Source organism: Callorhinus ursinus, unplaced genomic scaffold (genome assembly GCF_003265705.2).
Source record: "Callorhinus ursinus isolate GAN/ISIS: 27379988/994484 unplaced genomic scaffold, GSC_fseal_2.0 scaffold8, whole genome shotgun sequence".
NCBI lineage: Eukaryota > Metazoa > Chordata > Mammalia > Carnivora > Otariidae > Callorhinus > Callorhinus ursinus.
This window is the reverse complement of record NW_027397070.1, coordinates 70,822,795-70,845,389: the sequence shown is the minus strand read 5'-3', so window position 1 is coordinate 70,845,389 and position 22,595 is coordinate 70,822,795. Positions and strand designations below refer to the sequence as shown.

Genomic DNA, 22,595 nt, shown 5'->3' with positions numbered 1-22,595 from the left:
AATGCAGATGGTTCAAGCAGCAGACAGGACTTTCAGGGCCATGCAGAGCACAGTGGTCACTGGAAGGGGGACCCCAGAGCACGGGGCAGGGGGGCAGCTTGAGTCTCACCAGTGGGCTTTCCCCTCAGCATCTGGGGACTGTCACCCCCAGGTGATGTCCCTTGGGAGTGGACTGAGGACCAGGACTGGGATCTGCCTCTGGACTTCGCCTGCGTAAAGCCGGAGGGCTCAGGGATCCACCCAAAATGGCTTCTTGGGGACTTTGCACCCCAAGCCTGTCAGGAAGTCCTGGGAACAGTAATGACCCCAAAGTCACTGGGCTCCCCTCTCCACACCCCCACATGCACACAGAACCTTGATACCCCCCCCCCCCCCCAAGTTGCTTCCAGTAGTTCCTGGAGCCCAGGCCTTGTTGGGCTCACCCTCCAGCCAGGCAGGAACCCCGGGGGCCCTTGTTACCTGTGTGGCCCTCCACCTCCCCTGGGAACCACCCAAGAGGCAGTCCAAGGAATGGGGTGGGGACAGGCATCTCCCGCGGCAACCCTGGGGCCCTGCGTGACTCACTGTTGCCTAGGCAACAGGGCGGGCTCTTTCAGAGCCGGCTTTCCCCACCTGGACTCAGGCGTGTGAGGTGAAGCCTAACAGCTCTTCATCCTGCCAAACTTGAGTCCCAGCTGGGCTCTTCCTGTGATGACTGGAAGGTGGCCCAGGTGGCCCAGGTCCTCGGGCTGTTGCCCTTCTTTCCCCCAGATGCTCCCCCCTCCAACCTCCCCACCCCAACCCTGACCAGCCTTGGAGATCCAGCAGGGCTCTGCCCCATTCGGGCTGCATCCAGCCAGCCAGCGGGGGGCTCCTTCCTCCTGACAGTTCCAGAGACGGGCTGGGGGTGGGCGGGGCGGGGGGGGGGGCTCACAGCCTGGAGACAAGCCCGTCCTGACAGGTGTTCGGCAGCAGGGAGGGAATCCTCTGGGTTACAAGGCTCCAGTCCGACCCACATCACTTCCTTGCTGTAGAACTGGGGGCGAATCCTTAAATTCTCCAAACCTGACTCATCAGCAAACGGGACAAACAGCCACTGTGGGAGGATGACGCTCTCAGGGGTGGCTTACGTGAGGCCTGAGCAGACTCAGAGGGTGAGCTCAGAAAAGGGAGCAGGCGACAGAGAGAGCCAGAGACCGTGCGGTCGCACTGGGGAGGTGGCAGTGTCCGGCCTCCGTGGTGGGGGCGGGGGTGGATGCCACCTGCAGGGTCCTCATGGAAGCGCTTCAAGGTTGCAGTTTGGGGGCTGTTCCCGGCAGCAGGGCCTCAGCCTGGTTCCTGTGGCTCCAAGATTCTGTGGGCTTCCCACTCCCCCTGGGTCACAGGCTTACCTTGCTATTTGATCAATACCGTGAGAGGTGAAGTCTCCAGGCACAGTTTCAGACTCGTCTCCTCCCTTATTGTGTCAGATTTTGCCTCCTGCATTTTGAAGCCCTGTGCATACCCGTTTATCAGTTAGGTCTTCCTGCTCAGCTAGCCCTTTTATCATTATGAACTGTCTCTCTTTGTCTCTAATAAATATGCTTCCCCTTAAAGTCAATGCAGGGAGGGAATACGTAGACCCTGGTGTTAGTGTAACCTCCAGCTTTCCTAGGCTTACTGTTTGTCAGGCAGAGCTTTTTCCAGACTTTTACTTGCAACCTATCTTTGCCTTTGCATGCCAAGGACACAGCTTGGAGTCAGACCTTGCTTTTTATCCAGTCCGACAATGTTTACCTGTGCACTGGAGTGTTTATTCCATCCACATGGACTTTTGGTTGCAGTTAAGTTAGATTTAGATCTGCCATTTTGCTCTTTGTCCCCTCTGTTGGTTTCTCTATTCCTCTTTTCCTGCCTTCTTTTGTGTTACTACAATATTGTTTAATATTTTATAGTTTTCTTATTGGATTTCCAGCAGTAGGTCTTTGCATATATTGTTTTTTCAAAGGTTGCTCTAGAGAATCAAATACGCATTTCCGCGTATCCCAAGCTACATGGATTCTGGATTACTTCAGCTAAAACACAGTGGCAGGACATTTCCCCTTACCCCACCCGTAGGGGTATTGTGGCCTATCGCACATCTGTGTTATAAATACAGCAAATACGGTGTTAACTACTTTTGCTTTCAACAATGTCTTTTAAAGAAGATTTTAAAAAGTAGAAGTAAGTATATAGCTCACCGGTTATCAGTGCGTGGCCTCCCAGCTCCAAATCTGCCCTTCTTTGCCCTGTGCTGTGAACCGGTAGCTGGACCCTGTAAATTTCTTCCGCTGCCAGAGCAATGCTGGGCTTTGCCAACAGAGGGCACAAGAGGGCTGCGGCAAGGCCACAGCCAAGCTGCTGCCTCTCTTCCTGTCCCCGGGCTTTTTGCCCACCTGTGGCCAGCGGCTCTTGGAAGGCCCACTGGTGCGCTCTCTCCAGTGAGTTTCTTGGGCAACCAGTGGGTCACTTCCTGTGAACCGGCTTCAACCAGCTCCTTCTGTCTGCTTTCTGCTACTCCCTGGAGCTCTGAATCTCAGCCTCGTGGGGCAGACATCCCTCTTCTAGGCTCTTAATTTATTCTCCCTGAGCACTAGACGTAGCAGCTCTTTTCTGCTTTTGCTATTCCTGAATCCCTAAAGTTCTCTTTTGTCCGATTTGGGAGCTAACCATCTTTAACCAATTGATAATTCTTTGTTAAGACTTCTCTGTTTGAATTCGAGTGGCTTTGGTCTTCTGGCTGGAACTGGAGCCATCCATCTAGTGTCTTGCCCACGTATCTACCACTCCACGGGCGTCCATTCCTACCTGTCCTTCGGAGATGTCTTCTTCGGAGGTTATTTCCTTTCACCCTGAACATCTTCCTTTAGCATTTCTTACAGTGAAGACCTGCTTGGAACAAATTCTCTCAATTTTTGTTTATAGAAAATTTCCTTCTTTTGCTTTTTTTTTTTTTAAGATTTTATTTATTATTGGACAGCGAGAGACACAGCGAGAGAGGGAACACAAGCAGGGGGAGTGGGAGGGGGAGAAGCAGGCTTCCCAAGGAGCAGGGAGCCCGATGCGGGGCTCGATCCCAGGACCCCGGGATCATGACCTGAGCCGAAGGCAGACGCTTAAGGACTGAGCCACCCGGGCGCCCCCTTTTGCCTTTATTTGAAGGTTTTGCTGGATATAGAGTTGTTTGCCACTTTTTCATGTTAGCACTCTGAGTATGATATTCCAAAGTCTTCTGTTGAGAAGTCAGCTGTTAATTATAGAACTGTTCCCCATCTATATAACCTGTTGTTTTTCTCTTGCTGCTTTCAAGACCTTCTCACTCTGGCTTTTAGCCGTGGTGCTATGATATTCCTGGGTGTAGTTTCCATTGTTTTCATCCAGCTTTAGGCTCACGGAGATTCTTGAATCTATAATTTTAATGCTTTCCACAGAATTTGGGGTCGTTTTTCTATAATTTCTTCAAATACATTCCCTGTCCCTTTCTCCATGTCCTCACTTTCTGACTCAAGTAGATACATGTTGGCTCCTTCATATTGTCCCACATATATCTGACACTGTTCATTTTTCATCCAATCTTTTATTCACCAGTTTTTGGATTGTTTAATTTCTATTGGTCTAGAAGTTCACTAATTCTGCCATTTTTAAATTTATTTTTTAAAAAATTTTAAATTTTATTTGTTTTTAAAGATTTTATTTATTTATTTGAGAGAGAGAGAGCATGAGCAGGAGGGAGGAACAAGGGGAGAGGGAGAAGCAGGCTTCCCGCTGAGCAGGGAGCCCGACGTGGGGCTCGATCCCAGGACCCTGAGATCATGACCTGAGCCGAAGGCAGATGCTTAACCGACTGAGCCAGCCAGGCGCCCTCTTCTGCCATTTCTAATCTCCTAGTCAGACCATTTAAAAATTTTCATTTCAGGGCGCCTGGGTGGCTCAGTTGGTTAAGCGACTGCCTTCGGCTCAGGTCATGATCCTGGAGTCCCGGGATCGAGTCCCGCATCGGGCTCCCTGCTCGGCAGGGAGTCTGCTTCTCCCTCTGACCCTCTTCCCTCTCATGCTATCTTTCATTCTCTCTCTCTCAAATAAATAAAATCTTAAAAAAATAAAAAAAATAAAAATTTTCATTTCAGTTCTCATACTGTACACCTCTAGAAATTCCATTTTTAATAGTTTTTAAAAACTCTTCTGAATTTCCCTATCATTAAAATAATGATCTCCTAATGATTGCTACATACCAATAATAGATGTTTTGAAATTTTTGTCTGCTAAATCCAACATCTAGGTCCACTTGGGAGTTAATTTCTATTGATGGTCTTTTTCCTGATCATGAGTCATACCTTCCTGATTCTTTTCATGTCTATTAATCTTTGGTTGAAAATTGGACATTTTGGATAATACGTTGTAGTGACTCTGGATTCTGTTGTTCTTATGATCATCATGTTGTTATTGCTATTGCTTAAGAGGGCAGGTAATGTGCCTACATTCATACTACAAGCAGCCAATATCTCTGCTCATTCTCTTCTGCTTCTAGCTGCAGGTTTTGTTACCCTGCTCCCGGGGGAACTCCCCTGTGCCTGGGTTGTCTGGCAGCCAGTCAAGGATTTCAATAAAGTGTATGCATAGGAGCTCATTATCCCTGTGGCTCCTTTGCTTCTGAGGGTTCTCTCCTGTATTCCCAGCTTCTCTGACAGCATCCTGTTACGACCACTGGTCCCTCAAGGCAGTAAAGCTTCAGCTTTCTATCCCCCAAGCTATACATATTTGGGGAATGCATGCAGTTCAAAAGCAGTAAACTCACAGATCTCATCCAGTTGCCTTTCTAGATTCCTCTCCATTCTGCTGATCATCCTGGTGTCTGTAGCACATGCACAGACTCGTGGTCAGCCAGGGATGTGAGCACACTTTATACTCAGATTTGGGGGCTCATCCCCTCTGTGGTTCTCACTTCCAGAGGTCCCCCAAGGTTTCCTTCTAGCTCTAAACCCTGTTCTCGGTTACTTCAAGGTGATAGGGTTGTGGTGTTCCCTGCTCTGTTCCTCCACTCTGGCAGTGGGCATGGGGCAGCGTTCTCAGGGAAAGAGGAAACATAAACTCTCAATTCTTACCCCTTTTGGTTGCAGTTTTTTAGGAAAAATACTCCTCCAGTTCCTCTTTGCTTTTAGGTGTTTGCAGATCTTTTAAATAGTTGGAATGTGTTTATTATTTTTTATTTTTTTATTTTTATTTTTTTAAAGATTTTATTTATTTATTTGAGAGAGAGAGAAGGAGAGAGAGCACGAGAGGGAAGAGGGTCAGAGGGAGAAGCAGACTCCCCGCCAAGCAGGGAGCCCAATGTGGGACTCAATCCCGGGACTCCAGGATCATGACCTGAGCCGAAGGCAGTCACTTAACCAACTGAGCCACCCAGGCGCCCTGTTTTTATTTTTTTTAAAGATTTTTTTCTTGGATGCTTGGGTGGCTCAGTTCATTAACCATCTGCCTTCAGTTCAGGACATGATCTCATCATCCTGGGACTGAGCCCTGCACCGGGCTCCCTGCTCAGTGGGGAGTTGGCTTCTCCCTCTGCCTCTGCCCCTCCTCCTACTCATGCTCTCTCTTGCTCTCTTGAATAAATAAAAAATCTTTAAAAATTTGAGAGAGAGAGAGAGAGAGAGAGAGAGAGAGAGAGAGAGAGATCACAAGCTGGGGAGAGGGGGAGAGGGAGAAGCATCAACAGCATGTCTGAAGAGTCCAGGGTGCAAGGAAAAGAGAATGAACAGGATGACTCTCGTCTCCTCTTGGCTGGAGTTCCTGGAGGGCATTGACACCTATCGCAGTTGCACGTTGCACAGTTGTGGGTGCTGAGAAGCCCCTACTGTGTTCTGTGCTTCAGCAGCTACAGGATAGCCCCCGGGCTGGAGAGAAGGGGTACAGAGTCTGGGTGTGATGTGAAGCACCGTGGGAGCGTGTCCTTGAGCAGAAGCCCAGAAGCAGCTGCTGCAACACATCCTGTGCTGAATCCATAAGCACAGGAACAGGACAAGGCAATGCAAGGATGCAAGGACCAGAAAGCAGGGCACATGGGCAGGTCTAGGGTGGTGTGTGTCTTGTGCGGGTGGGGAATGGGGAGATGTTGGCCAAAGGGTACAAACTTTGAGTTAGAAGGTATTTAATATGTTCTGGGGATCTAACGTACACCATGGTGACTGTCGTTAACAATACTGTGTTGTACACTTGAAATTTGTTAAGTGAGTAGATCTTGTGAAGTGAGGGATGTGTTAACTATCTTTATGGTTGTGATTATTTATTGTAAATCAATATATACATTTATCACATTTTTAAAATGTCAGTAGTACCACTGTTAGGAAATCCTGGCCTAGTGAAGGAATAAATAAATACATATATTAAGTCCTAGAGTCTGGTGTCCAGGGACCAGCCTCTAGGATATGAGGTTGCAAGGGCAGCAGAGCCGGGACAAACCTAAGACAGATGAGCACCTCCGTGAAGCAGGACAGCTTTTTACCTGCATCTTCTCCTGCTGGACACAAAGAGCCTATCCACTCCAGCACATAGTGTCTTGGTTAGTATTGACATCTTAATAATATTAAGTCTTCCAATCCATGAACATGGGATGTCTTTCCATTTATCTCTCTTCTTTAATTTCTTGCAGTAACGCTTTGTAGTTTTTAGTGTACAAGTCTATTTCCTCCTTGGTTAAGTTTATTCCTAAGTATTTTATTCTTTTTGATGCCACTGTAAATTATTTTCTTAATTTCCTTTTCAGATTGTTGTTTGTGTAGGAAGTGCAACTGATTTTTATGTGTTGACTTTGTATCCTGCTACTTTGCTGACATTAGTTCTAACAGTTTCTTTGTGTAATCTTTAGGACTTTCCACATATAAGATCGTATAAGAAGATCATATGATCTTCTTTTCCAATTTGGATTACTTTTATTTCCTTTTCTCACCTAAATTGCTCTGGCTAGGATGTCCAGTACTATGTTGAATAGAAGTGGTGAAGCTTGCATCTTCACCCTCTCCCTGACCTTACAGAAAGGCTTCCAGTCTGTCATCATTGAGTATGTTACTGTGGGATTTTCATATATGGCTTCTATTATGTTGATTTAGATTCCTTCTATTCCTAGTTTGTTGAGTGTTTTAATCATGGAAAGATGTTGAATTTTGTCAAATGTTTTTTCTGCATTAATTAAGATGATCATGTGTTTTTAGTTCTTTCATTCTTTTTTTTAGAGGGGGGAGGGGCAAAGGGAGAGGGAGAGAGAGAGAGAATCTTAAGCAAGTTCCATACCCAGTGTGGAACCTGATGTGGGGCTCGATCTCACAACTCTGAGATCGTGACCTGAGCTGAAATCAGAGTTGGATGCTAGGGCACCTGGGTGACTCAGTCAGTTAAACGCTGCCTTCAGCTCCAGTCATGATTCCAGGGTCCTGGGATTGAGCCCCACATTCAGCTCCCTATTCACTGGGGAGCCTGCTTCTCCCTCTCCCTCTGCTGCTCCCCCTGCTTGTGCTCTCTTGCTCTCTCTTAAATAAATAAATAAATAAATAAATAAATAAATAATAAATAAATAAATAAATAAATAAACAAACAAACAAACAAACAAACAAATAAATAAATAAATAAATCTTTTAAAAAATGAGTCAGATGCTTCACCAACTGAGACACCCAGGCACCCTGTTCACTCCAACATCTTCATCTGTCATGTTTCTTCCTTCTTCTTTTTTTTTAAAGTAGGATCCATGCATAGCATGGAGCCCAATTCGGGGCTTGAACTCATGACCCTGAGATCAAGAGTCAGATGGTGAACCAACTGAGCCACCCAGGTGCTCCCTTCTTTCTGTTAATGTGATGAATTACACTGATCGATTTTCATATGTTGAACCATCCTTACATTCTAGGAATAAATCCCACTTGGTCATGGAGTATGATCCTTTTAATATGCTGTTGAGTTCAATTTGCTAATATTTTGTTGAGGATTTTTGCATCAATGTTTGTAAGAGATATTGGTCAGTAGCTATTTTTTCTTGTAGTATCTTTCTCTAGCTTTGGTATCAGGGTAATGCTGGTTTCGTAAAATTAGTTAGGCAGTGTTCCCTCAATTTTTTTTTGGAAAAGTTTGAGAAGTATTGGTGTCAATTCTTTAAATGTTTGGTAGAAGTCACTAGTGAAGCCATTAGATCCAAGGCTTTTTCTTTGTTGGGATATTTTCCTTTTTACTGATTTAATATCCTTACTACTTATAGCTCTATTCAGATTTTCTATTTCTTCATTATTTAGTAGGTTTTTTAGTAGGTTTTGTGTTTATGGGAATTTTTCCATTTTATTTAGGTTATCCAATTCATTGGCACACAGCTGTTCATACTACTCTCTTATAATCCTTTTTTATTTCTGAAGAATCAGCAGTAATGCCCACCCTTTCATTTCTAATTTTAGGAAGTTGAAGTCTTCTTTTTCTTAGTCCAGCTAAACGTTTGTCAATTTTGTTGATCTTTTCAAAGAACCAACTTTTGGGTTCATTGATTTTCTCTACTGTTTTTCTGTTTTCTATTTGATTTACCTCTGCTCTGTTATTTCCTTCCTTCTGTTAGCTTTGAGTTTAGTTCTCTTTCTAGTTCCTCAAGTTAGCTTGTTGATTTGAGATCTTTGTTTTTGTTTGAAATCTTTTTTTTTTTTAAAGTAAGCATTTATAGTTATAAACTTTCCCCTTAGCACACCTTTCACTGCGTCCCATAGTTTTGGTATGTTGTGTTTTCATTTTCATCTATCCCCGAATATGTTCTAATTTCCCTTGTGATTTCTTCTTTGATCCACTTAATATTTGAAAGTGGACTGTTTAGTCGTGCCTGGCTGGTTCAGTTGGTGGAGTGTGCGACTCTGGATCTCAGGGCTGTGAGTTTGAGCCCCACATTGGGTGTAGAGATCACTTAAAAATAAAATCTTTTTTTAAAAAAATAAATAAAAGGGGCGCCTGGGTGGCTCAGTCATTAAGCGTCTGCCTTGGGCTCAGACCATGATCCCGGGGTCCTGGGATCGAGCCCCGCATCGGGCTCCCTGCTCGGCGGGAAGCCTGCTTCTCCCTCTCCCACTCCCCCTGCTTGTGTTCCCTCTCTCGCTGTGTCTCTCTCTGTCAAATAAATAAAATCTTAAAAAAAAATTAAAAATAAATAAATAAAAATAAAATGTATTTTGTCTGAGTATAGCCACCCTGCTCTGTTTGGTTACTACTTACATGGACTATCTTTTTTTATCCCTTCACTTTCAACCTGTTTGTGTCTTTAGATCTCAGCTGAGTCACTTATAGATAGCATTTAGTGCATCATTTTTAAAAAATCCATTCTGCCAGGGGCACCTGGGTAGCTCAGTTGGTTAAGTGTCTGACTCTTGGTTTCCCCTCAGGTCATGACCTCATGGGTGGTAGGACTGAGCCTGAGCTGGGCTCCCTGATCAGCAGGGAGTCTGCTTGAAGATTCCCTCTGTCCCAGCCCCCATGTGCATGCAGGTATGCGGGCTCACATACTTTCTGTCTCAAAATAAATAAATAAATCTTAAAAAAAAAAAAAATCTATCCTGCCAATCTCTGTCTTTTGATTGGAGAGTTTAATCCATTTCCATTTAAATACTGCTAAGGAAGGACTTACATCTTGTTTTCTGTATTTCTTACAGGTTTTTGCCCTTCATTTCCTGAATTCCTGTATTCTTTGGCATTTACTTGATTTTTTTTTTTTTTTTGTGGTGGAATATACTCCCCTCTCATTTCTTAGTATATATTCTGTCACTGTTCTCCTTGTGGTTAACATGAGGATTCTATTTAACATCCTGAAGTTATAAAACCCTAATCTGAATTTATACCAACTTAGCTTCAATAACATACAAAAACTGCTCCTTTACAGCTGTCCCTACCCCTTTCAGTTCTCAGTGTCACAATTACAACTTTATATGTGTGTGTCCAACAGCTTAAGCTAGTAATTGTTTTTCTTTTAATGCATTAGTCTTCTAAATTATTTAGAAAAAATGGAGTTACCAAGCGAGATATAATAATACTAGCTTTTAATTTTAAATGTCAGTTTCTTAAATCATGTAGAAAACAAAAAGTGGAGTTACAAACCATTGTCACAATAATAGTAGCTTGTATAATTACCCATGTACTTACCTTTACTGAGGTCTTAATTTCTTCAGAGAGCTTCCACTTACTGTCCAGTATCTTTTCATTCTGACCTGCAGGGGCCCCTTGAGGATTTCTTGCACAGAAGGTTTAGTGGTGACAGACTCCCTCAGCTTTTGGTTATCTTATCTTAATTTCTCCCTCAAGGATGGTTTTGCTAGATGTAGGATTCTTTTAGCCCTTTGATATACTGGCCCCATGCCTTCTGGCCTCCAGTGTTTCTGAGGAGAAGCTGCTCATTATCTTACTGAGGGCCCCTCATATGTGGTGACTTGCTTCTCTCTTGTTGCTTTCAACACTCTCTTTGGGTTTGGCTTTGGACAGTTTAGTTGTAATGTGTCTTGGTGAGAGTCTGAGTTCATCTTACTTGGGGTTCGTTGAGTTTCCTGGGTGTTTATATTTGTATCTCTCATAAAACTTGGGAAACCTTTGGCTGTTATTTCCTCAAATAATCTCTCACTGCCCTCTTTTCTTCCTGAGACTCCCACAGTCTGTACATTAGTTTATCTGGTGGTCCCTTAGGTTCTGTTCACTTTTCATCAGTCTTTATTTTTTCTGACCTCAGACTTGACCATTTCAATGATCTGATCTTTAAATTTGCTGATTCTTCTGCCTGTTTAATCTGCTATTGAATCCCTCCAGTACATTATTCATTTCCAGTATTGTACTTTCAGCTTTGGAATTTTTTTGGTTTCAAGTTTTTTATCTCTTTATTGTGATTTCCATTTAATTAATACATTGTTTTCTTGACTTTTTCCTCATCCTCCTTTAGTTCCCCCCCCTTTTTTTTTTAAGATTTTATTTATCCATTTGACAGTGAGAGACACAGCGAGAGAGGGAACACAAGCAGGGGCAGAGGGAGAGGGAGAAGCAGGCTTCCCGCCGAGCAGGGAGCCCGATGCGGGGCTCGATCCCAGGACCCTGGGATCATGACCTGAGCCGAAGGCAGACGCTTCACCGACTGAGCCACCCAGGCGCCCCTCCCTGAGCATCTTTAAGACAGTTGTTTTAAACTCTTTGTCTGGTAGGTCTGCCATCTGGTCTTCCTCAGGAACGGTTTCCATTGGCTTACGTGTTCCTTTGAATGGACCATTTCTTTGTATGCCTTTTTTTGTCGTTGTTGAAGACTGGACATTTGAATCTAATAATGTGGTAACTCTGGTGATTAGATCTTCGCCTTCAACTTTTGCCACTGTTGTTTTGTTTTTACTGTTGTAGGCTACCCCATGCCAGGGACCGGCCTGAGGTATAATCTCGAGGCTTCCTTGGACATTTCCTGAGCCTGCATCTTTCCCTGGGCAGGTGCAGTGACTTCCTAATTTCCTGCAGAGATGCAGTTGCTTTTGAATGTCCTAGTCTTCGATGTCTGGATCCCAGAGGGGGAAAAAGAGGAAAATGGGCGTAGGGGGTGGGTAAAAAAGGTGTTGGCCCCTTAAGTCCCCTGGAGGTTGCTTCCATCGAGGATGAGGGGCCTGCAGCAATCATGCCCTCCTGACTCTGTGTCTGCCCCTCCACGGTCAGAACACAGATCGGGATATTTGGAGGCGAGGATTCTTGCTCCCACAGGTGGCTCCAGGAAGAGGCACATGGCTGCCTGCCATGGGGCTGGGTATCTGCTAAAATGCCGTGAGCTGAAATTGATGGACTGCCATCATCATTTATTGTCCAAGACCTTCCCAGGAAGTTGCAAGGCTTCAGTAGGCCCCAGATTCCCAGAATAATGACGTCAGGCAGATTCTGTTGGTATAATTGTTGTCTAGGTGGAAACACAGATCCCTGCTATTTCTACTCTGCCATTTCCCACAGTCCTCTCTGAGGACTGTTGAGGTTGTTGGTAGGTTCTGGTTCAGCCTGATCTGCTACCAGGTTGTCTGCCAACCTACTTGATGGTTTTAGCAGCCAATGATGATCTGTGATTAGGTCCGTGATTTCATAGTAGGCTGCCAATTAGTCATTTTCATGTCCTTCTGCATATATTAGCTGGAATTCTTCCGTAAGGAACATTTGCTCTTGGTGACTAGAGTGTCCTGAAAAGTGTGGACAGGAAAGTTGAATACATGTGATATCCTCTAGTATCCAGGCGTGATCACTGGGTATTATCATTATGAGCTTTTGGATTCTTCTGTTGGCCGCGTTTCAATCAGTCATTATGATTTTGATGGCAAGCCGGTCCATGTTAGGCCAGGGGGAGGCATTTTGTGTTGGCTTTCATGTCCTCTAGATACAACCCCATTATTTTCTGGGTGCTTCTTCGGGCAGTCTCCTTGTATACTTCCTGCCATAGCTGAAACCAGCCACTTCTCCAAAGATCCCTGTTCCTTTTATTGGGAAATGGCATTCAGAGACCACAAGCTGGGCTCAGAGGTGGGGATGTAAGGAAGGGCAGGTCCATATCCTAGCCTAGGTCATGCTGCACTGGCCGGGAACCTGCCTACCTTTGCCTTCATGCCTCATATCCAGGGCTGCCTTCCCACTGCTGGGAGCCTGGGACCCATTCAGCAGCTAAACCTGTTAAGTACTAAACCTTGGCTCGTGGATGGATTATGCTCCTGGCAGGATGGGCTCCATCTCCTGAAGTCAAACCAAAGCTGCTGACAGGGCCTCCCTGGACGCCCCACAGGGAAGGAGACTCTGGGCCGAGATGGGACAAGGCCAGTGGTGACTCTCTGGTCCGTCACAGCCTAGCCAACTAATCCAATCACAGGAAGCCTGTGGTTATCTTGGCTTTGTGGATGTTCCTACTTCCTGGTCTCCCCAAAAGTGTGCTCCTTGAGGACAGGGACCTCACCTGTCTTGCTCAGTCACTCTGCCAGGGCCGCAGTAAATACCTGCTAACAACCAAATGAACCCAAGGCACAGTTTCCTTTGACCACGAGTCCCAGCAACTGAATGACTCCCCAACCCTATGCAGCAGAGTAGGGCCTGGGCCACAGGCTCCAGGCTGGCTGCCTCTAAGGCAGCCCCAGCTCCGCTCCCCATCCTGCTGCTGGGTCACAAGGGTGCCCAAGGGCTGTGTAGAGCATGCTGGCCTTGGCACTTTGCTTGAACAGGCCTGTAAGGACGTCAGTCCTACTGGCTGCTCCCAGAAAGACTGGGACATTCCCCAGCCTCATTCTGTCCTGGTTAGGATCCGACCCAGGTTAGTAGGGGAAATATCTGTCATTTAGTCAGGGAGGGAGCTGGGTGGCCACCTCCCTACCACATCACCCCAAGAAGGAGGGAATGCCCCCCTCTTGCCGGTGGGGGGGGGGAGAGAATGCGGAGGGATTAAAGCTTGCCTAAGGTCACAGTGATTTGGGGACAGGATCCAAGCCCCCAGTTTCTAGCCAGGCATGATTTGGCTTCAAAGCTGGAAAGAAGATGCTCCAGGCACACACAGGCTAGAGCAGGAAGTGAAGGAGAATGCGGGTGGAAGGAATGAGGGGTGAGGGCAGTAGGAAAGCACTTCGATCCTGAATCCCCTTAATGAAAAAGGCGATCAGCCAGCAGGACCCAGACTTACTAGCCTGGAAGGCTACTGAGAGCAACTGCAAGAAAGCCTGCCGCCTCCCCACAATAAACATGCTCGGTCCATTGTGGGCTGGGGCCTGGCTCTGGGGTCTCAGCAGCCTGCAGTTTCCTCCGGGAAGGGACCCGTGACCCTGCCTTTCAGAGCTGGGGATCCGAGCAGCACCCCAGGCACCAAAAGCCTGGCCCTGTTCTGCAGCCTGAACCTTCTCAAATGCCCCTGCCCACCCCACCCCCCCGCCCCTCCCCGTGGCTCAGTATCTCCTGTGGGCTGCAAACCACTCCCCAGTCAGCAGCCTAGAGCCAGTCATTGCACATGCCTGTTGTGCTGTGGGACAGTGGTTTGGGCTGGGTTCGTCCTGGCCGCTTCCCCGGGGATCCGGGCCTCACTCACAGGTCTGCCGGGTCCCTTGTGTCCACGTGGTTGTCCCAAGCTTCTCCACGGCAGAGCTGTTGGCAGCAAGGGGAGGCCATCCCTGGTGCTCCCGGCACACTTGCTGAGGTTCCGCTGAACTAGGCGTCGCAGAGCAAGCCTGGAGGTAGGGGAAGTGACCTCACGAGGTGCGGGCACTCTGAGCCGTCGCTCTGGCCGTGTTCCCTAAGCAGGTGCCGTCAGGGCCGTCGGGGGTCAGGGCCAGACCAAGGCCCAGTTGTGTCCGAGCTCCGCCGGGGAGGCTGACCGGGCTCAGTATCCCAGGGCTGCAGACCAGCAGGGGTCACTCCGCTGAGGAAGGGCCTGGAAAAGGACAAGGTGGCGAGGGGGCAGTGAGTCCTCTTGGACCGCCCAGGGCCACAGGGGGAGGAAGGACCAGGAAGGTCGTGGCGGAGGAGGAGGGCCGGATGCGGGGCCATGCATCTGGTGTCTCTTCCACCAATCAACTGGGAGAGATCAAAGTGTTTCTGCACATGACCTCGGCTCCTCTCGTCACCCTTTAAAGGGTGTCACCCTGGCTTCACAGGTGAGGAGCTGGGCCTGCAGGGCTGAGGGAGTGACTGGGATGGCGACAGGTGCCACCACAGAGCGAGGACGGGAGCCCGCACCCTGGAGTCTGAACAGAGAGGCCACACAGGGGAGTAGGGCCCGGCTGCTGCCTTGTGGCTGTGCAGCTCGGGCAAGGCATTCTTCGGGCAGTCCTGGTCTCTCCTATAAAATAGGGATGATGGTCTCTACCCGAAGGTGGCTATGAGCATTAAATCAAAGAAAGCATATTTTGTCCTTGAGTGGCAAGGCAATCTTCAATAAATAAAGCAATTATTACTGAAAACCACAAATAATTTGCTACACATGATTATCCACTATATGAGACTTGATTGTTGCCACATTTATTTTCAATTGATTAAGCACCATGAGCAGACCCCTCAGCAAAGCTTCTCCTTGGGCCCAACGCAAGCGAGAGGTCAGGGGACACCAGACCTGGGGCCGGGATCTTGGACAACCCAGTGCCCTGAAGAGCTTAGCAAACACCTCCCACCAAGTGCTTGGTTACCACGGTGTGGCAAGGATGCAAGGGTGACAGAAGTGCAAGGAGAAGCTGCTACGATGTTAGGGTCTGCGGCAGGTGTGAGCATCAGCAGGTCTTTTGACCCAGAAGCTCCCATCCTAGGTATTTATCCTACACCACCGCTGGCAGGTAGGCAAAAGCAAACGGTTACTCCCAGTCGGCCGGCACCACACAGGGTAACTCTGCTCAGCACCTGCCGACGGGACAAAGAAATCATCAGAGTCCTAACCAGAGGGCCGGAACCAGATGACCGTGGAGCCACCAGAGGCACGGACGTGTCGAAAGAGTAAGATGTTGGTGTGTCAGGTGAAAAGAGGCAGGCACGAGGACAGCTGTTTGCCCGCGTGCTTGGAGGCTGTGCCTGGAGCGGGGACAGGCGGCCGGAGGGGTGCAGGGCGGGGACTCCCGTTCCACCGCATGCCTTCCATCCCCCTGCAGCGCTCACCTACTTCAAAGAATAAGAAACATTTTAAGCCATTTCTTAATAGCCCAGCAAAGAGGTACGTGCAGAAAGGTGGACGTGGTGGGGGGCAGGGCCAGACAGCGGGGGGAGGCACTGCAGCCGAGACAAGCACAGAACGTTCCCGAGGCAGGAAGGTCACGCAGCACACGCACGCAGGGCTGGGTTTCTCTAGACGACAGGATGTTCTAAGCAGCAAACAGCCCTGACCACGGCTGGGGGCCGAGGGGTGTCAGGACGAGATGAGGGGCCCAGGAAGGGCTCGAGCTGTCGCTGGCAGGAGGAATGGGGGTAGGAGGTAGGTGACCAGACACACAGCCATGCGTACACGGCGGCCTTGCGAGGAGGAGCAGGGCAGAGATGTTCAGGCCGGGTCACCGCGAGGTTCGGGCGGACACAGGCACGGAGCCTGGTGCGAGCGCGGGCAGGCCCCGGGGGCTAACGGGAGCCCGGGCGGGGGAACGGCCCAGGGAAGAGCGGAAAGAGGGGGAAGGGAGCCTGCCCTGGGGGCCGCGTTCCGCTGGGACGGCCCATGAGCTCGCCCGGCCCCTAATGAAGCAGCCGCAGCGGGGAACAAGCGGGGTCTTAACCGCCGAGGAGGAGGGAGAGCGGGCCGCTGGGCTTGCTCCGTGCGGCGCGCTCCCTGGGGCCAGCTTCGGGGAACAGAGCCACGGGCGCCGGGACCAGCAGGCTGGCCTTCAGTGCCCGCGCTCCAGATGGACACGGCGGCGGCGGCGGCGAGGGCTGCTGCCTCGCCCCTTCCCGAAATACAGGCTGCCAAGTGCTCTCCAGGCCTCTCCCCTGGACAGAAGCTATGGAGCCCGGACACACCTGCCGGCAGGGAGAGACTCTTGCCGCCTCCGCGTGTTCTTGGCCCCGAGGGCGCTGGAGAGCAGTGCCTAGGAGGAGGGTTTGATTCTGAACGTGATCCCCGGAACAGGAGCGGGGAACGAGAAGTGACAGGGACCTTCCTCAGTCGGTCACCACCGCAGCCCGCGGGGGCTGCCCCTGGGCCCAGCCGGCCCGGGAGAGCGGGGAGCTACAGCTGCGGGAGCAGGGCCGCAGCGCCGGCTGAGACCGGGGGCCACGGGGCGCGAGACGCGGCTGGGGCCTGCGCTTCCTCACGCGCCCTTGGTGTCGGGCCCCAGCCAGGTCTCCCCGCTGCCCGAGGGCCCGCACAGGTGTGGTGGTCTAGGCCAGCCTTCGGAAGCCCTCCCCTCAGCACTGCCCTAACTCCCTCCACACCTCCTTCCCTTAGTGCTGGCCGCACTTCCAAGGCAAGGGAGGCCAAGCCCAAGCGGCCCATTTGGCCCCCATCCCGGCAGGCATCCAGCACTGTTGACGCCTCTGAGCCCCTGTCCGCCCCTCCTGGGTGCCACCCTCAGGTGTCACCCAGAGACCCTCCGGCAGCACCTGGCGCCCTCTCCTGTGACGCCGAGCGTGGTGACTGGGGGAGGAACTCTCACAGGTGTCCTGCAAACCCGCTTCTACCCTCTGCCAAGTCCCATACAGAGAGGGACCCCATCTGCAGATCTTAAATTTGCTGCCTGAAGCAACGCTGGATTCAGAAGTCAGGTTTTTCTAGCACTTCTCTAGCCAGATCCTACATTCTGGCTACAAAAGAGGAGATGGCAGAGGTGGCCAGTAGGTGGGTGCTCAGAGTGTTCTTCATACCACTCGGAGGTGCTGCGGTCAGAGCTGTGTCCACTCTCGGCAGACCAGAGGTGACAAGGCGGTAGTCCGCCTCTTCACTGCCACAGTCCAGGGCCATGCAGAGGCCAGCATCCAGGCGTCAAGCCTGGTCACGCTGAAAAGAGAAAAACCACTAATGGGGAAAAAAATGTCCTCTCGCTGAACCTTAAAATGTAAGCAAGCCCTCAACAGCTGCCAACTTTTATGAATTCATGTACCTCAGCTTGGTCCCAACTGTAAGTTCATCGTACATTAAAAAAAAAGAAAGAAAAGAAAAAAATGCAGTTCAAGGCGAGCCAAAGGCTAAACGCAGAAGGCATCCGTGGCTGCTTCCAAGGGTGTAGTTCTGGGGGGTGTCTACGCTCTGAAACCCCAAGGCCCAAAGCAAAACCCCACTACGCATTAGCGCGGAGCACTGCTTTGATGGAAAGGGGAGGGTGCAGAAAATGGTTTTGTCTCGTATTTTATTACATCAATGGCTTGAAAATTTTTATTTAACTTCAGCAAATATTAGAAATAGAAAAATGAATTCTGCAGAATTTCACAAATAAATTTTTCAATCTCCACTAACAAATGTTATCATTCAATGGCTAAGCAATTATAATGCTATGAACATTCACCACAATGAGTGTGCTGATATAGAAAACAGGCAAAAAGAGACATTAAAATATTACTTACAACAGCATTATTACAACATATTTTCTTTAAAATTCCAACATGGATTTTATCACTTCAAAAGATATACAGCATTTCCATTATATTTGCAAACTTAACCTTATACATCTTTTAAAATCTTGAAAAATTTTAAGCAATCTAAAAAGCACTTAGCAAAGTTGATAGGTCTACGTAATGGAATACTATCCACTCCAGTAAGAATTTTAGTTTTCGGAGAAGGTGACTGTAAACACTCATTATCACACGACATGCATAGACTCTACGGACCTTCCTTCTTCGGAATCATAACATTGCCGCAATTGTGCTTTAGTGTAAGAGGGAAAGCTGCAGGGGGCCAGGGAGGGGCGGAGAGAGAATCTGTTTGTGAGCATTGCACAAGATCACTAGATTCAGATTAGCTAACTACCTTGAGTCAACGTGAAGCCAAGTTTCACCTGATACTGAAAGCTTGGATCCTGGGTCACTGGGCTTAGATGCAGGCTGGACGAGAGAGGAAGCGAGGCTCTTGTGTGAGCTGGCTCCGTCTTTCCCCGGCTCCGTTAGCAGGGATCCAGTTAGTGTAATGCACTGTTTGGCTTATTTTTGGTATGCAATTATACCAATAGTACATCTGATATTTAGAAAGACAAAAATAGGGCATAGCTGAAATTTAAAGTGACAGTTAGCACACTTAGAGTGGTGTGTGGTATCGGAGGGAACTTTTATACACAGAAAACAACTGCTTAATTAGTCCACCACAGTAAGCTTGTAAAACGCAACAATTTTTTCATTTTCATTTTTTGATTAGAGAGGTTGGTGACCATCGAAGGGTTGTATAGGTTAAAAACTATCAAAAACCATTTTGAGGAACTGGTGTCCTGGTGGGCAGACACCCCGAGACCACGCGGCGGGTGTGTTACACTAACTGCCGGCCCCTGCAGGCACCGACACTTGACTGTGAGCACAACTGAGGCACGGCCTTCCTGGCCAGAAGAGCTATGTTACAGGGTCGATCGCTGGTTCAGACCAGTCAGCACAATATTCAAGTAACAAGGTGTTTAAATGGATAAGTGAAAACAATTTTTACCTAACACTTTACACACCTACATAAAATTAAATAAAACAAACTTTTAATGCATATGCAGTACAATTTATATCTTTTAGGATTTCTAAACTAAAAGTTAAACTATCATTTGCTTCAATGGTACTATATTTTGCACAATAACTTATACTTAGGAGAAATTTTCCACAAAAATATATATATAATTATGACATTCACATTGATCAATTTTTAAGAAGACAAAGCTTAAGTGAACATTGCATCCGAAGCAGTTGTCACTGTGGACCCTTATACATCCAAACACGACCTGCTGATGCACCGAAGTCTTGATATGTTAAAAAAGGGGCTTCACATAAATAAGATCAATCACTCAGCTTTTAAAGCTAGGTGATTTCTTGCATTTACAACATCATTGAAAAGACAGTGTAATGAAAGAGTTTAAAACACAGTGCTACGTTATGCTTGAAACTACAAGGAAGGAGTCTGGCAAAAACAACCTTCTTCCTTCTGGCAAATGACAACAACGACGCCCCCTTCCGGTGGAGAAAGCCAGCGCCAGGCTGCGGTGGCCGGCCTCGGGTACTGGCCGCAGTGATTCCTCAGCACTGGGTAAGCCCGTGAGGGGAGGGTGCAGAATACACCCAGGGGCCCGGCGCCCCTGCCGTGCTGCCTGCCCCGCTCCCTAGGAACCAGCATGGGGCTTTCACGCCTTGCCAGAAGGAGAATTGCCCGGGCACGCAGAGAGGAACAGATCTGCTGGCAGAACGAGACCCACTGCAGCAAACTGCCTGCTGCTTCCATAAAGAGGAAGGAGGCCTTGAGAAGCAAAGAGAACCTACGGCCTCGCTTCTTGCCTAGTGTCCCCTTTAAGCGATGTGCAAAACTTTGGCCATCTCCTCTCCATGGTTTACCTGCCATTTTCCAATTACACAGCAGGCTTACGATACAAGCCCAAACAAACCCTACCTCATGACTAGTGTTATTATGCTACCCCGTCTAGGTGGGAGCAGCAAGCTGTGACTGCCCTCTGGCCTCCTCAGACGCCGTTCTTCACACGCTCTTACCTGACCCACAGACACCCTGTGAGGGGACAAGATGACAAAAGTCGGGAAAGTCCCATTTTACTCCCCTTGTGAATGACCTTTCTCCAGATTTCTAAAAACATACAATTCCCAACAGTCTAGGTTTCTAGCTGACCTTCTTCCTAAAGAGACAATCAGCTGACTTTAAAAAGGGGGGGGGGCAAGGTGCTTGGGAGTCAAAACACATCAAATTTTAATTGCATATTTTAAATTCTTAAGAATTCTGTTTGTGCCTTAAAGCATCTGCATTTTTTTTCTTTTTGGTATTGAAAGCAGGAAAAATATTTAAATGATGCAAAACAACAACAACAAAAGCTCCTTCAACATATTTAGTGCAGGCTGGACTGACCGTGGGCGGGACACAGGTTACGCGAGAACGCAGTCTGACAGTCTATCCCTCAGTCCCGCAGCGGGTCCAGAGTCTGGTACGAGAATAAGTGATTCTGGAAATCTCAGAACATTTATTAGAAACATTTAACTTGTTCCCAGTCCAACCAAAAGGCATTACAGACCACTTTGTACATTGTTTCTTTTCGTCTTGGTCTTACTAGAGCCAATAAACTGATCACTTCTCTGTCCTGTACTATAATATTAAAAGAGAAAAGAATGGTGTTTATATGATCACATCAGTATATGAAGGACAAAAAAAGCTGTATGGAGTGACACGTAGAAGGCCAGGCATACCAACAGAACGGGGAACACACAATGTGTAGCTTTTACAAAACCCTCACCAGCTATTCTAATACCCTTATTGAGCTAACCTGACATTTAAAATCTGCACTCTGTCAGAATCTGCAGCAATTTCTCCCCTGTCTCCTAATCTCAGTGATGTTATCTTTGGCAAGCAATAAACTTTAAAGAAGAAATAAGACACTAAAACAGAAAAGGGGTTGATAACGTGGTTGCCAAAAGGAGAAGGCACCAATTCCAATGCACAAGCACCAGGTACAGTGGTACGGACCGCATCTCTTGGAGTTGGATGGTGGGGTGGGGGGGATCCAAAAAGACAGGGCTGGCTCCCATCCTGGGGTTACAATGCTGAAAGCTGAAGGCAGAAAGTGTTGAGGTCCACGTTCCCTTTAAGCTCGTGTCCAAGGACAGTTGCTGTGAATGAGCTTTCTACCACTTGGGAAGGGAGAAGGGCGAGATTTAAGCCAGATAAATTTACAAACCATAATTACACCCAACGTTTGGGGAAATGTGAGCTGTCTCAGGATGTTTGGCACAATGGAGATTATAATGCAGTCTGCCAGGATACTGTGATTTCCAAAGGAGCATGATATCGCTTAGGTGGCTGCCTCAGAAAAGAACAAGAGAAACTTTCTAAAAGGCCAACAGGGTCACAGTCACTCTGAAAATTACATTATGCACAAAGTAGAAGTTGCAGGCCATGCAGGAACAGAGTCGTGCCTTCCAAGTGGACTACCTGTTTGAAGAAGCTGCTGACTGGGCAGAGCTGCCATTGGTGGGGCTCAGGAGCTTCGACTGGGGAGGGGTCCCCAGAGTCACAGGAGGCGTGCAGGCCATGAAGACTCCCCAGCACTTAGGCAGAGTGTGAGAGATGCAAAGGGGCTCTCTGGGAAGTGGCGCCACATGGAGGAACGAGCACAGAATTAAGGCAGATGGAGCACAGGACTGGAAGTGTATGCCTTTTTTGGTAATAGCTGCTTGTCCACAGAGATGTGATGCAGATGGCTAGGTGATGTCTTGTAATACCTGATACCTTGGATAACACAGTCGTCCATACCAAGTGCTCAAAGCTACCAGAGTTTCTCATGAAGCAGATGCATATCTGACGTCAAGAACAGAAGCAGCCTGAGGAGAAAAGGGGAAAGAAAAAAAAGAATCACAGAGCAGGTGAACACCGCAAACTGCTACTTCTGGTGTGGCGAGACAGGGTGAGAGGGTGGGGGCCGCCTGTCTACCTCACACGCATGCGTGTTCCTAAGGGCAGGGCCTGGGCACGGCAGGCAAGCTAAGAGGCCGGCCTCCATGGCCAGGTATCTCAGGCTCGAATCCTGGCTCTTCCACTTTCTAGATGTGGATCCTTGGATAAGTTACTTCTTTTCCAATTTCTGTTTCCTCATCTGCAGAACAGACACAATAGTGACGTCTACTTCGCAGGATCAGATAAAATCCCTGGAAAGGTCTTGTCGGCACAGTGCGTGGCCAAAGGCAGCACTCAGGCATGTCAGCACTGGCTGGAGAGAAGCCGTGGCACCTACCCCACTCAGCCAACAGCCACTGGCCTGCGCCGGGACACAGCGACACACAGGAGAGCCAAGATTGCGGGATCTTCTTTAAAAGCCTCAAAGGCATTTCTGAACTAAAACTGACTCCCAGACCCAAACCAGAAAGTTACAAGGTGTCTTGGTGCTCACTGCTACCCTCATGATGTCTTATTGCTATGGAAACCACTGGGTTGTGAACCCCAAATCTGAAAACTGCGGTTCCTTCGGGCGATATCACCGTTTATGAGAAC

At 48.2% G+C, this 22,595-nt stretch overlaps 1 protein-coding gene across 1 annotated transcript in view; it reads right to left on the bottom strand.

The window, feature by feature from the left end:
• Positions 1-17,770: 17,770 nt before the first annotated feature.
• The window catches only part of RCOR1 (REST corepressor 1), a 117,595-nt gene continuing 112,770 nt past the window's right edge, over positions 17,771-22,595 (bottom strand). The window contains exon 12 of the mRNA XM_025869325.2: positions 17,771-21,928. Within this exon, the coding sequence (XP_025725110.1) occupies positions 21,887-21,928 (42 nt within the window). The 3' untranslated portion in view covers positions 17,771-21,886. The remainder of the gene's footprint in view (positions 21,929-22,595) is intronic.